Consider the following 14,983-nt stretch of genomic DNA (forward strand, 5'->3'; position numbering starts at 1 on the left):
CATGGCTGAGCTCATTTATTGTTCTGCTTGTATCCAGGCTCCAGAAACCATCCTTGTATGAACAGTGTGCTCTTCTCTGATGATTCATTTCTAGTTATGGGATTTCAGAAATTCAAGTTCTGGTGCTTTCCAGCACCAAAAAAAGTATAAAAGTATAAAAAGTATATCTGAACTTGTAAGTTTTAAGGTTTTAGCATTGAAAATTATTTTAAATTATGCTGCCTACAGCAATCAGAAAATGTATATTCATTTGTCAGCTCATCTTCTGTACAATCTGTGACTGATACTATTTATTGAAAACTTGCATAGTATTTGTATATGTATGTTCTTGCACATATGTTTGTATGATAGAATTTCCTTCTTGCTCTGAGCCATGAAGCACAGAATGCAAATACTTGCAGTTATTTCAAACTCAGAAGTTGTAACTCCCAGTCACATACAATAAGAAGTGTTTTCTGTTACTACTTTGTGTTTTCCATGGTTCCTACACTGCTGTTAAACCCAAACAGTTTTTTAAAAAATGGAAGAATGAGAAGCTGTGACTATTGAAATGATTGGTGTCCTGATTCTTAATGTAATGTGAGTTTTATTTATTTATTTGCCTTCCTATCATTATAGATAGAAGACATGAATGGTTGGTATCTGAGTGACTTACCAGGTCTCATCAGAGTTATCCCCATGCAGAAGAGATTTGATGGGCATCAGCAGCTTAGCATCAGCAACGTGATTGCGCAAAAATTACTGCCACAGATTTACTATTGGAGTGCACCCAGTTCTTATTTGGGCAACAAAGTAAGTGCAGATGATACCAGCCTAAACACTAATTGTATGTATTGAGAAAAAAGGTAAGGCTCTGAAGGGGGGGTGGAACTGAGGTTAATAACCAATTAAATTGGTTAGCTATTTGACCAGAAAAATTGCAAGCAGAAAGGAATCACCTGTGTGGAGTATCCACGTGAGGCAAAAAGTTAGGTAGAAAAAGTTAACTAAGTACCTTTAATCTTGAGCCCTCTTTGGTCACCTGCTGTCAGGTGTTAGAGAAGTCCAGATAGTTCACAGCATTGGTTTTTGAATGAACTAGCTGGTGTGTGGTTGAGCTTGGCCTGTTCTCTTCCCACCTTGTCCTCTGCTTTGAAAACCAGTTCCCTCATCTGCTTTTCAGAGATGCAGGTTGTGTATCAGATGTTGTGGGGGTGTGTTGCAAAACTTTAGTGTTTGTCGGGAAACTTGTGTGTGGGGATCTCTCTGCCCTGGAACTCAGAAAATGCTGTGGTGACAGTTCTAATGCATGTATTCAAGTCTGCATGTATCTAAGTGTGCATGTACACACATATTCACACCCCACAGGTTAATACCAAATCCACAATACTTCCATACTTTTTAACAATACTAATATTTTTTCATGAAAATCTCTTTTTTTTTTCCCAGAGAGTAGATTTGAACACTGAATGAGTCTTAAATGTGAAGAAAACTTAGCAGCTTTCCATTTACTGTAACCCTGATTATGCTAAAACTTACCAGAAACGCTAACACTGATGTATTTGAGCACGTTTTCCTCTGTAGTCTCTTCAGGCTAGTCAACCTCTTATTTATTTATTTCTTCCTGTTGGCTGAAAGTCAACATGACAGAAGGTAAGTGAGCACATTGAAACTAAATAGCTTCATTCCGAAGAATTGGGCATCCTGTTCATGGCCTATAAATTGTTAAAGAGAGTCAGGCTTACTTGGCTGGGCAAGGGGGAGTTTCTTCTATAATATTCCATGTCTGGTGAACTTACCCTGAAATAATAACTGATACTTTTCCTGACAGAATTTCATCTTACTTCTAGTCAGTGAGCGAAATAATGGTAGGAATATGCACAAATTATTTGAATGTGGAAGATATTTTTTTAGTGTAATTTGGAGGTCCTTTGTGGTTACTGTCAGATATCGCTGTATGAATGAAGCAATTTGCCTTAATAACTGAACCATATAAATTTTTGATACTACAATAACACTGAAAGCACTCGAATTACCACAGTACATCTTAACTGTCATGTTGTATCACATAAACTGTAGTCATAATGGCATGCCTAGGCCAGATGATTTATGCTATGGAAAGGGAAATGGAAATAGAATATTGAGAGTCCTTATTTGTAAACTCAATAAAACATTTCTCTAAATAGCTGAAACTGAATAAAACCAAATAGCTGAATCTAGATAAAAACATCCTTTCTTGAGAATAACTGCTAGCTACAGAATCATTGGTATTTCAAGCGTGCAAACTCTAATAATTTTTGTCTTAAGAAACACAGAAAAAATTTTAGGAAGTCTTTTACCAAGATGTACACTTCTGTTGTAATTTATAAACCTTGTGTCACAGAAAGCTGCCTCTCCTTTATATTGTTAAAATTATTGCTCTTAAATAGTATTCCCCAAAATATAATTGAATAGCAAGAGGTAGTAACCATTCTGCATTTCCTAGTTTTCAAATATAGCTCCAAAACCTTTTATCAAATAATTCTTTTAATATGAAATTGGCGTGTCCTGTGTGTGCCTCTTCGATGTTGACTGACATATGTGTGCTATCTGCTTGTTTTACATCCATCTCCAACTGCCTCTTTTGGAGGAGAAAAACATTATAAATAGGATGCCCCTGCACAGCCTTCAGCTTTTTCTTTTTCATCTAAATCTGAGTGACACGAGGCTATGTGATACTGGTCTTTGACTGTGTCTCGGAGACATTATAAATAACAATAGGCTGTAGATGGTACAGGATTCTTGTTTATGTCAGAGTGGGACAAAAACATGAGCAAATTAGTCTAACATCACCATGCCCTTTTAGTCTTCTAAATATATGTGCTGCTACCAGAACTTAAACATTGTTGTATAAAATCAGGTAATTTTTCAAAAAGCCATGTAATTTGCATTTGAACTGCAAAATCGACCACTGTTTTTGATTCAGAATACATTTGGGAGTAATCTGGAGGAATTTAATTTCTAGAAATAAAATATCTAGTGGATAATTTGAGGGAATGGATTTAAAGTGGCTAGTATTAAGGTTTTAGTAGGTATCATAAAACAGTTTATATTCTTGCCTGCCTACCTTATCATAGCCTACCGAACTAAGGATTGCAGCAATCATAAGGACTTGTCCTCTGTTAAACCTTCTAGTATCTGAAAAATTGCATTATTCTATAAACTCTAATTACATTTTAGGTATTTGAAAACTCCATTTAGTTTTTGTTAGCAGTTTCTTAAATTGTTTTGACAACAGATCTGTAAGTTTCTTTTAAACATGTGTCCATGCTAAAACATTTTAAGAATTTGTCTGAAAGTGTTATGAGTTACAGTATAACATTTGATCACAGCACTGAAAAGGAAGTATGAAATTAATTAAAAATCAGATATCCAACTCAGCAGGATAATGCAAAACACTTGTTTATTTAAAGTCACTGCAGAAGCGTTAGGTGTGTGTGGTATTTCAGAAGTCTAACATTATGTATATACTCTGCCTCTGATGCTTCATCAAAAAGCAATTCCGTAATTTGTATGATGAGTAGAAGTCCCTCACAATTAGACAAAAGTAAACATGATATTCAAAACATGTAAACATATGACACCCCTCCTCACCCCTCCATGACACAAACATGAGAGGTGGTTGAAGCCACTTGAAATTTCATGAGAAAACATCCATCTTTGGTTACACGCTTTATTTTTTTCTCTGCAGCTGCTAGTTTTATCTTCCTTTCAAGGGCCAACTTTGACTTGAAGGTGGAGATTTAGCCTGCCTTTTTCAGATGATTAGGGCACTACCTTTGGTCAGCAATTGCAGGTTAATTCAGTCCTTAGGTGGGGTTCATCTTAGAACTCAAATCTCTGGGCATTGTTAAGTCTCAAGGAACAGCACACAATACATCCCATCTAACTCTTCCATCTGGGTTTTGAGCAGAGACTAATGCTGCCATTACTCAAACTGCAGACATGATGGAAATCAAAACCACTATATGCATACTGGCAGACTTGGATTGAGAAGTTTCTGGAATCCAACCCTGTTTTACAGGAATCATTTAAGTTGTACAGCATGATGTACATGCCATTCACTGTAAGTAAGGTTAAGATAAGCTGGTCCTTCATCAAGCCAGAGAGTGTTGAAAATTAAAGCAAGAGATGTTTGAATGTTAAGCTTTGTTACCTCTTGGAAAAGTTGTTGGACATCATATTTGTCAACTCTACAGACCTAAAGCAGCCATATGGTAGATAATTGTTCTTTCTCTGACTTCTAGTTAAAGACAACAGCTGAAAGTTTTATGTAGTCTGTGCATACAGAAAATGAAGTGGACCTTTTGACCCTGTCACTTCATTTATTTTTGCCTGCTATTTTATAATTAGCTATTTGCTAATTACCTATTTGCTGACTTCTCTAAGTCATTGTTTCTTTGAGTCCAGACATGAAGACACTGTAATAAGCCTGTAGTCAATACATACAAATTCTAAAAATCTGTCAGCCCTTTAAAAGTACTTTACTTGTGGAAAACTAGATTGGGATAGAGTGAGCAGTTTTTTTGGTGACATATTATCTATTTCAGACTGTCTAGAATACCTCATAGCGTTAAATATTGAATAATAAAATAATCATAGACTAGATCCTCATGGCTTTTATGTTTATTTCCTTCCATTTGTTTTCATTTCTTAGGCAATTCTGATACAAAAGGCAGAATAATGCAAGCAAATTGCAGTCTATGGCTCCTAGGGGAGAGGGATGGAGTTGAGACCCAAAACATAAAGAAGCATAAATAATACAATAATCAGCTGGAACTGAAATGCCAGGATCAATTGGCCTAAATTATGAATGCATCTAAGCCCAGAAAGCTTCATCTAGTATTGTCATGGTTTCAGATCTCAAGATTTTCTTGATCATAGGACGTGATAGAGTTAAATAGACACACAACTCCTTTCCTTTTAGCACCTGCTTCAAAAAAGGAAAACAATCTAACATAATACCTTTTGGTGTAAATGGATGAAGTACAAGTTAAATTGTAGTTGGAAGCTACCTTTTTTACCATCAGTTGGTTTTGAAATTATTTGACCAAATGAAATTAATCTAGCTGCAGAATTCCAACACTCAGCTGTGTCTTAAATTCAGCCAACAGACTGATTTTTTTAAGCATGTGTCTGTATCACTTTTATTGTCAGGGAAGCGAAGCAGTGAAATTTAGGTGGGCTGGCATGATCTCTCTTTGTACGCCTTTGTAAGAAAACCCTTTCTTTCAGCTGGTTATATGGGCAGTTTAGGCCGTCAGCAGAAGACTGCATATGGGTTGTCCAAATTTAAGCAGGTCACCCTTCAGTAACGTAGCAGAGGTGCTTGAAGTATCTGCTCACTCTGTGAGGGAATTTTCATCAGTGGTGGTAAGGCCAGTACTTCACGATGAATTTGCCTTTTTTATGCCTTCTGCACATGAAAGCGTCAGCCCCAGATTTGAATGTGTAATAAAGCACATCTCCAAGCCTGCAAAAGCAAATTGGGAACGGAGTAGAGAATGTGATCCTCAAGTGTTAGGCATAACATAACAAAAACAATTTTGTAGGGTTATATGCATGTTATCCAAATCTGTAGAAAAAACAGTAATAGGCACCAGCAGCACGTAGTATGCAAGAAATACCCATTCAGTGTAACACCCCTGAAGTTATTTAGAGTTACTGTAAATTTCGGAATTTTTTTAATAGTCAACAGACAACACTTGGCAGAAAATTAAAATTATTCATTTAAACCTAAAGAAAAAATAAATTTTATAAAGACAGCCACTTCAGTATCTTTTGTCTTTGATACTGGAATGCATTCTTCTAAGAAAAAGATGGTTTCGTTTATTGGTATGTTTTTCATTTAATAACAAGTAACATTAATCTAAAAAATGTTGTTTGATTTTAAATCACAGTCTAAACTAGCCTGACTGAAACTAAGTCACCATGGTAATCAGACTCAGTCAACAGTATGAAGTTGTCTTCAATTTATACCAAATGTGCGGTTTATTTTATTAGCACTTATTTCAATATAGCTTGTAAAAATTGAGATAATTGGCAGAGTCAGATATGGAAAAGATGAGACAGAGCAGACATCCAAGGGAAGAGCAAAACATTTTAAGGATTTGAACCCCATCTGACTGATGCTTCCTTTAAGTTTACTTAATTTGTATTTCATGATTTGGTTTAGATTCTTTATTTTTCTTTGAAGTATTCTTTCAGCTTGGCACCGTGAAATGGACAGGGGTAGGTCTCTGGATTCTTTCACAGCTGTGGCTTGCCAAATTTTCCTCAATCCCCAGTACAAAGTGGAACAATATTAGTAGTGTCCTACTTGGGGCTCAGCTACCCATGACTGTAGAGAACCACCAAGAGATAAGTAAATTTTGCACACTTTGTTCCTCGTTAATGCTTTTAATGATGTTTGGGTAGCCTGTTGGGACAGTTCATGTACAGCCATTATTGTGATTACAAGGAAACTAAGGATGCCCAGTAGACTGTTACGGCCTCTTTGCGCCTCGGAAATGGGTTGAAACAGGGCTCAAACTCTAGCTGAGTCCACTGACTGCAGTATTTCATATATCCCATGTTACATTTAATTTCGTAGTGCTAAAATCATCTTACACTACCCTAGATAAAAGAGGAAATTTAGTGTGAGTGAAATTATTTCATAAATCTCAAATGTCCTTTGTGTTACCTGCTTACCCAAGTCTGCCTTGAAGGCAAGGGTTTCAATCAATAGAGGCAGTTGAAAAATGGTGAAACAAGCGGGAAATAAAGCAGTTTCACAAAAGAAGGGAAGGGAATGTTAGAGAGAGAGCACTTTGGGGTGTTAGGAAATAATGAAGAAGGAAGTAAATGGGGGGAATATGCTGTCCAGCTTGCAAAGTCTTACTCTTCCATTTCTTTGATCCCCAATACTAAAATACTGAAGGATCTGAAAAAGCAGAAGAAAAATTTTAAAAGTCTTTGACTTGGGAAGAATTTAAAATAGCTAAATCGAAGAGTGGTTATTTAACGACTGCAAAGGAAAACTGGTATTTATGAAAGGGAGGATGCATAGAGGTTTTGTTCTTCTTGTATTTAATTCCTCTTATATACATTCCTCTGCATGCTAAATACTTCATCAGCAAATAAGTGTTTGCTTTGAAAACTATATTTAGAGTTCCTTGCTTATCACAGGGTACCTGTAAGTAAAGTGTTTAATCAAGTTTTACTCAGATTAATCAGAGAGAATTTATAGTCCAGACATCTAGTTCATATTGGGTTACACCAGGAGCGTGATGAAGGAATTTATGCCCATCACCAAAAGGGTATATTTGAGAAATACTGAAAGGTCACTCTCAAAATGTTGAGAGCCATGAAGAGATGGTGTTAGGTTTAGTTTCTAGATTTCCCTTTATGAATAAATAAACTGCTATTTCTGTTTGATTTACCTGCCTCCCCCCAATTTACTTAAAATTTAAATGATTTACAAAATCTTGAAATAGAATGTAATTGAAATTGTTGAGTTTATATAACTCATTAGTAACACTGCATGATGCCACTGAGCTTCAGTTTTGTAATTTTGTGGTGTTCAATTTTGCCTTCCACATCAAAAAGGCAGTATGCAGCAGGGCAGAAATACTGAGAATTTCTGGTGGTGCACAAGGGAAACAGCCTTTAGCACAAACCATTTGTTGTATTTTCAATCTGTGCTATATTGTTTTTGAAGTTTGACACGCTCAGTAGCATCTGACAATCTCAAAATTGTCTTTACATGCAGCCTCTCTACAAGATGGATAAATTCTGTTGTTTCCATTTTACATACAGGAATTAGCCTTGCTTTTCTATGTATGTGTCCTTAGAAACTAAGTTTTGATGCCTAAATTTGGTTGACTAACTACCTTGTGTCATTAAGAACTTTTAAAACTGAACAGGTGTAGCACAGATGCCCAAATCCACGTGCTAATCACCCATGTACACATGCAATTAGGAAGTCTATGTATGTGAATTTATGGGACTCATATTTTATTGTATGGGTGTTAAGGGAATTTTTAATCAATTCATAGATCTGGGAGACCTAATCCAACTACCTTGGTTAACAGCATTTTACATCTCTTGTCATTTACAAAAAGGTGTTGTGTTTGTAAAACAAAATATTGGCAGGAGCCACTGATTTTTAATAAACAAGGCAGCGTTACTAAAAAGAGTACAGAAGATGTAGAAGTGGTATAAATGGTTGAAAACTGTACAAATTCAATTGAGACATCATTAGTGAAAGAAAACCCAAACTGATATTCAAAGTGTACACAAAGTACTGCTTTTTAAAATTTGTGTTAGTTTATGGGAAGCAGTAACCATATTGGCTGTAATATACATCCAAGGAATTGAATAGTGAAATGGTAACCAGAACTGATAAAAAAAGTAGCACAATAGTGATCAGAAGCTTGAATTATTTGCTTCATTTTAACTTATGTTTTCACAGAGTCATCATTCTAAGCATATTAATACTGAGTATCATGCTTTGATCTAATACCTGAACAGGGTGTGAAGCATCCTTTTTTTAAATCCTGTAGGTCCTGTGTCTCATATACACTATTCCATGTCTCATCTACCCTGACTGTTCTAAATGGACTCACACTGCTTTGTTAAATCTCTAGAAGGCAAAATGAGGTCCATTACTTTACATTTACATTACTTTCCTAGTAAGTTTGCATACTGTAAGATGATCTTTAATGGAAGAGAATGATGGCGAAAGAGATTTTATTTTGCAGAGAGAGACCATAGCTTAATACAATAGATTTATTTACAAAGTGGGAATTTTAAATATTCAGTAAGTGTTTAGAAGTAAGGATTACCATAACTATAGAATAAATTTGTATTTTTCTTCTTTGACCCAATGTACAAAAGGGTTAAGACCTCAATATTTGGCATATTGAGGGGATAATCATGTGCTAGAACCCTAACCTGATCTGCAATGAATTATTAAACAAGTGGTTTGTTGGATGATGGAATACTACCTGCAAAGCAGTGCTCGTCTCCTAGAGGCACATCCAGAGCTAACTGAATTGAGCCAATTAGACTGACTGTCTCTTCAATGTGTTGTGACCTATCAATGGTAATAGCTTATTGTGATGATAAATGAACCCATCTCTCAAACTGAAGCCTGAGTACACACTTCAGCAGTTTCCCTGAATCATAGGGCCATTACCTATCAACTTCAGATTGACAGGAGTGGCAGCAGTGAGAGCAGATGGCATGCATGAGTAGAGACAGATGATTGCTTTACCCAAATGAATGTATTTGGACTTATTTTTGGTGGGGTTGTTTTGTGGTTTTCTTGGGTTTTTTAATGGGCCTGCCTTAACATTCCATATTTTGCTGGAATGTTTCTGACAATAAATGCAGTACCAACTCTGTCTCCTGAGATGGCTGGATGAATTTCTGATTGGTATCTTACATATCTTTTCAGTTTTTAGGCATTCTGTGTTGTGATACAGGTCAATATTTTTTTTTTCTAATTGCAGAGTGTGATGTATGTTTGGCCCTCTTAGCTCTATCACTTTATTTTCCAGAGCTAACTTCCTCAGAAAAATGGGCAAGATAGAAGAGCTGAAACATTATCAATATTTTTCATTATTTTATTACAAGCTTTTGAAACGTTAAGTATCAAATATCATTAAATACTTGACACTTCTGGATCAATTCCTTGGCTAGTTTAGGTCTTTTTAGAGATAGGAAAATTTTTCACAGTGAAGGCAGTCATTTTAACAACTTTCTGTGTCAGTTTTCTTCTAGGCTTTTTTTTTTTTTTAAAGGATTTCAAGTGTGTTTTTTAATTAAAAATAACAGTGCCAGAGATTTATCTCTTCAGTCTAACATCCTAAAAGATGATTTTGGTTATGACTCAATTTTTAAAATGAAATTGCAGAAGAGAAATGGCTTTGTATATTCCTAAACTGTGTCTCAGTTATCTATAAGATAGCTCCAGTCTGCTCTGAAGGTGTGACCTGGAGTGAATAGTCCTTTAAATGAAACAGTTTAAGCAATGCAATTAGCCAGTCAGTACAGCAATCCTCTCCATATCCATGCATCTCTTACTGAGTATGTCTCATACCAGAAGGTTTCCTGACCTGTGTCCTGGTGAGCTCTGCCTCACTGCAGCACATACTTGACCATGCAGTTACCAAGGGAAAACTTACACTATTCTAAGTTTGCTTTGCCAACTAGCTAGCTTGATTGCAGAAATATTAATGGATATAAATACAGTGAATAGTAATCTGTAGTTTTCTATCAATATAGTATCTTCCGTGCTCCAGAAAAACCATAACACAGTGTTTCATTTACTTTGAAGTTATTTGAAGCTCAGATGATCAAAGTCTGTCGTAATAGAGAAGAACTTTTTCTTCTTACATTTTTTAAATTAAATGCAACAATAGAGAGCTGTACATATATCTAGAAATTTTAAATGTTTGCCAAGTAAAAAAAAAAAAAACAGATGGAAAAGTTAAAAAAGTGAAATTTAAACTAATAGATCAGTATTCTATTTGTACGGCAAGAAGATTTCAATAAACCTTAGCAGTCACAAGTAATAAAACTGGTGGACCGAAACCGCATTTTTTAACTTAGTAAGTAGATTTGTAACAACAGATGCTGTTCAAGCTAATCAAAGCAATAGATACATTGTTTGGTCAGCTGTGTCTTATTACTTGAACGTGTGAGCTAATTCTGTTTAGTCTGCTGTGATGAAAAGTCCTTTTGAGAAAGAGCTTTCTACAGTTTCATTGCTGAGATTCTTCTGTGCCATGCAGCCCTGTGAATTTTTCCTCTCTTTCATAGATGATGTATTAGCTCAGTTTAGGTAGATGCACAAAAATCCAGTTTTGTCACTGTCCCGTGTCTTTTGTTTTATATCAAATATGTGATAAATATACCCATACATTGGAATAAAAATCACTTTATACATGTGTCTCATCTGTTGAACAAAAACATGTATGTATAACACAAAGGATGAGAGAGAATAAAAATAGCCAAATAAGATAAACCACAGAAAATTAAATACAAGAATGATCAAGTCAACTTTTCTCAAAAAACTCTCAAGTTTTTGTTAAAGCTAGCTGACACGGCTTCATTAAAATATTGGTTAGGCTTTTTCCACTAAACATTCTCAAATTTTCTATTAGCAACTTCAGAGAGAGATACTTTGTTTCAGAATTTGGAAAGTGTGAGCCTCTTCGGCATTAATGGAGAAGGCTGAGGAACTGCAGTTCACCTTTGAGGGTATGTCACAGCAATTTTCTTCCAGTAGTAGAAAAGTTCTAACATTTGGTAAGAAATTGGAATTGTTTATCCTGGAGAAGAGGCTCAGGGGGACCTTACTGCTCTCTATAACCACCTTAAGGGAGGATGTAAACAGGTGGCCATCGGTCTTTTCTCCCAGGTAACAAGCAACAGGACAAGAGGAAAGAGAATCAAGTTGTGCCAGAGGAGGTTTAGATTAGATATTAGGAGATATTTCTTCACTGAAAGAGTGGTCTAGCATTGGAACAAACTGCCCAGGGAAGCAGTGGAATTGCCATCCTTGGAAGTGTTCAAAAACGTGTAAGATGTGGTGATTAGAGACATGGTTTAGTGGTAGACCTGGCAGCCTTACACTGATGCATGATCTTCATCACAGAGGTCTTTTCAAATCTTAATGATTCCAGGATAACTCAAAATCTCTTATTCCCACCATAGGTATGATCAAGTAGATGATTTTATCAGTAAATCGCCAGACTCATTACCAGGCCTTCCCAGAGCTCCATGAAACAAAACATCCTTTTGCATGCAATATTCAAGGAAAATAAATGATAGCTGAAAGATTTGGGATAGGCAAAAGAACTCTCCTAATCTCAGAGTCTCTCGTGACTGTCCCTGCTCTGTCTCAATTTTAAATCAAATAGAAGTGCATTCACCATTCAGGGGTGACCTCATCAAACTGTGAAACCTTTTTGAAAATGTATGACAAAACACATTTCTTAATTCAATTTACTGAGTTACAAATCTGATGTTTTTCTGAAAGTTACAGACAAAATTGAAATTACGTAAAACAAAAGCTTCCAAACTTTCAGTGCACGTTTTTGTGGGGAAAAAAAGGTTACGAGGTTCACATACTTTAGTTAAAATAATGAAAGCAGGAGCTTTTTACCTAAGTTATATGTGTTTATAAATATTATTACTGACTACAGTGTGCTTTCAGTCTGCCATTTATATACTTGGCCATCTATGAGAGTATTATTCCAGGCAAATATGAATAACTTAGCTTGAGGTACTTTTCCTGTAAATCATTATTTAGCTTCTTTGTCAACTTTGTTTCCCAGTACTGTGAAGGATTTTTGTTTTTTTTTTTTAAATACTTGCTTTTGAGAAATAAGATAATTCTGGGCAATTATCTGTAGATGTATTGTACTTTATTCTGATCACATATAATATGTTCTAAAATGTAATGCACCTTTGACTTGCTCTCACGATTTTTACAAGATAGTTCTTTCAGGGTGTCTTTTGGTGCTTTGTTTGGCTAAATGCTGCATTTAGAAAATGGTTGTTCTATAGATCTATGAAATGTTTTATGACAAGCAGCTAAAGTAAAAACTTATAGTAGATCCATTAAAAAGTATTGCTTTGTTTTCTTCAAAAGATTACTGGTGTTTTTAACACAGAAGATCTAATTTAAATTCTTATGTAGGTTTCCTGTATGTATTTTGCATGGTTTTTTTTTTATTTCAATTTAAAATTTGCTAATTTACATCCATTTATGCATAAAAGATATTTAGAACATGTAGTGATATTCTGCACTGTGACAAAGCAGAAGACGGTGTTTTTCAAATACAAAAATTTGGGCTGGTTTGAAAGCCAGGGCTTTTTGAGAGGAAGACGACAGATTATTTTCTTAGTAACATAATGAAATTTTTCTTGTGTTTGGAGAGAAAGCCTTAGTCTAAAGAGATTTTGATCTGACCTGTTGAAGTCCTTCTGACATTTCTACAATGCAAGTTTAGTTTCATTTTCAAATATGAAAATCTTCAGAGAGCTGAAAAGCCACTCTCTCACTCTCTGTTGAGGTACCTGAGATTGTTCCGCATGCTCAGAGCAGCACCAGAAATAACTGCAAAGTGACTGCAGTCAACCATGTCTTTGAAAATGATGTCCCAGAGTTTCTTGCCTGTTAACAGCATGCTGCTTTCTAACGTGGGGAAGCCCAGTTTTCATAACTACTACAGCATGTATGCTATTGCTGCAGCATTTCATAAAGCACTGAAAACACTGGGTATTTACTGAAATGTCTTCACTTTGCTTGAAGAATGTGGTGAATTTAATCTCACAATTCAGGATTTATTTTGCTTTAGGCAAGTAGTGACTACCACTTTAAAATAAGTGGATGTTAATTAATGCTTGAATACAGCAGATATATTGGATAATGTGGATACAAATTCACCTTATTAATGAAAAGATCCATCATAATGAGTATATTGCTGTCTTGCTGAATTATGATGGAATTCTTATGGAAGGATAAATGACATCCATTTTAAAACCTAATGGGTATCATTATGGTCAGTGCTAAAACAATGAATACCAAATGAATGAGTAATAGGAGGGACACTAAAACTAAATTTTATTCATTAACTCAGTCGGTAAAAATGTGTAATCAGTATCACAGATTTATGTACACATCCTAGTTAACTGTGCATGTGCTTTGGGCAATCTGGGACCTTCAGGAAAATTTGACCAGAGTATCAAAAGCATTCTTAACCACTTCACTAGAAACACGTATATATGGTCTATATGAAATAGTGAAAGTGGGAAAAAAAATAGCCTGAATACTGCCCAAAATGCCATAAATAGTTTCTTTTCTTCTATGTACAAAGAATCTTAAATAGAAATCCCAGCAGTATGGCAATAGCAATTAAGCAAACATTTTGTAATTGGTGTGCTTTATTATCCTGGCTAAATGAAGAGAAATGTGAATACTCAGTGACTTGAGCTACCCTGATGAGTACATCTGCTTGGGACAGCATTCAGCATCCCATTAGAAGCCAGCATAAAACCACCCCATAAGGCAGGTAGCTCCAACTATGGGGGTATATGGCATGTTCACTGATCTCAAACTTCCCAATTCTCTTAGAGTTGTCCATAGGGCTGCTTTGTCATGGTAAGCTCTATGAGGGCCTTTAGTAATTTCTCTTTATTAATTAATAAGCTAACTTTTTTATTTATTCCTTGTTAGTTTTTGTGTCAATTCACCACAGGGAAATTCAAATTGCTGCAAGCTTTAGAGGCAATTATGTTGTTAAAAACTGGTCTAAAAATATCACATGAGCTCACTGAATTCTTTGTTTTTAGGGAGGGAAGAAAGGAAAAGGTGGAATTCAGAAGGGGATTGTAACTAGGAAGAGTGTAGGTCCATGCTTACGTGTGATCTAATTCTCATCTGGCTGACTAGCCAGAAAATGAAGAGTAGTTTTAAGTATGTGTCATTTTTGTGGGTGATTTTTTCTATTTTAAAATTACTAAGGCAAAAATTCTCCTATTTGATCTTAATCAGTATTGGGCATACTTAACATATATTTGCTCTCTTATTACAGATCTTTGATCTTGATCTATATTAGGTGTTCTGTGAATCAGTATAAAGCATTCAGCTGTGGCTCTGAAGAGCTTTCACCTGCAATACTGAAAAGAAATGGAAGCACAATCTGTAATAAACCAGTAAACCGCAAACAGGACTCATCCTGCAGATCTGAGAAGAAGAGTTTGTCCTCAGAGAGGGAGGTCATAGATTCAGGTTTAGAGCAAGTCTTGCCAAGTAGCTTTATTTTTTTCCTCAGAGAAAACAGAGAGATATATGTTAATATATCACCTTCTGAGTATGTAGCTATTATTACATTAGTATGACACCAAAACAAAGGTTTTTCTCAGTTCTTTACATAGAATCATAAACCATTAGTATGTTTCCTAGGGAAAG

General features: G+C 35.5%; 1 protein-coding gene across 3 annotated transcripts in view; it reads left to right on the forward strand.

Annotated features, from left to right (window-relative positions):
• Nucleotides 1-14,983, forward strand: part of LAMA2 (laminin subunit alpha 2) — a 263,456-nt gene that overhangs the window by 59,648 nt on the left and 188,825 nt on the right. For all 3 annotated transcript variants that reach the window (XM_017739565.1, XM_017739567.1, XM_017739566.1), the window contains exon 11: nucleotides 619-792. In XM_017739565.1, the coding sequence (XP_017595054.1) occupies nucleotides 619-792 (174 nt within the window). The remainder of the gene's footprint in view (nucleotides 1-618; nucleotides 793-14,983) is intronic.

The sequence above is a fragment of the Corvus brachyrhynchos genome, unplaced genomic scaffold (genome assembly GCF_000691975.1).
Source record: "Corvus brachyrhynchos isolate BGI_N302 unplaced genomic scaffold, ASM69197v1 scaffold14, whole genome shotgun sequence".
In the NCBI taxonomy this organism is placed as follows: Eukaryota; Metazoa; Chordata; class Aves; order Passeriformes; family Corvidae; genus Corvus; species Corvus brachyrhynchos.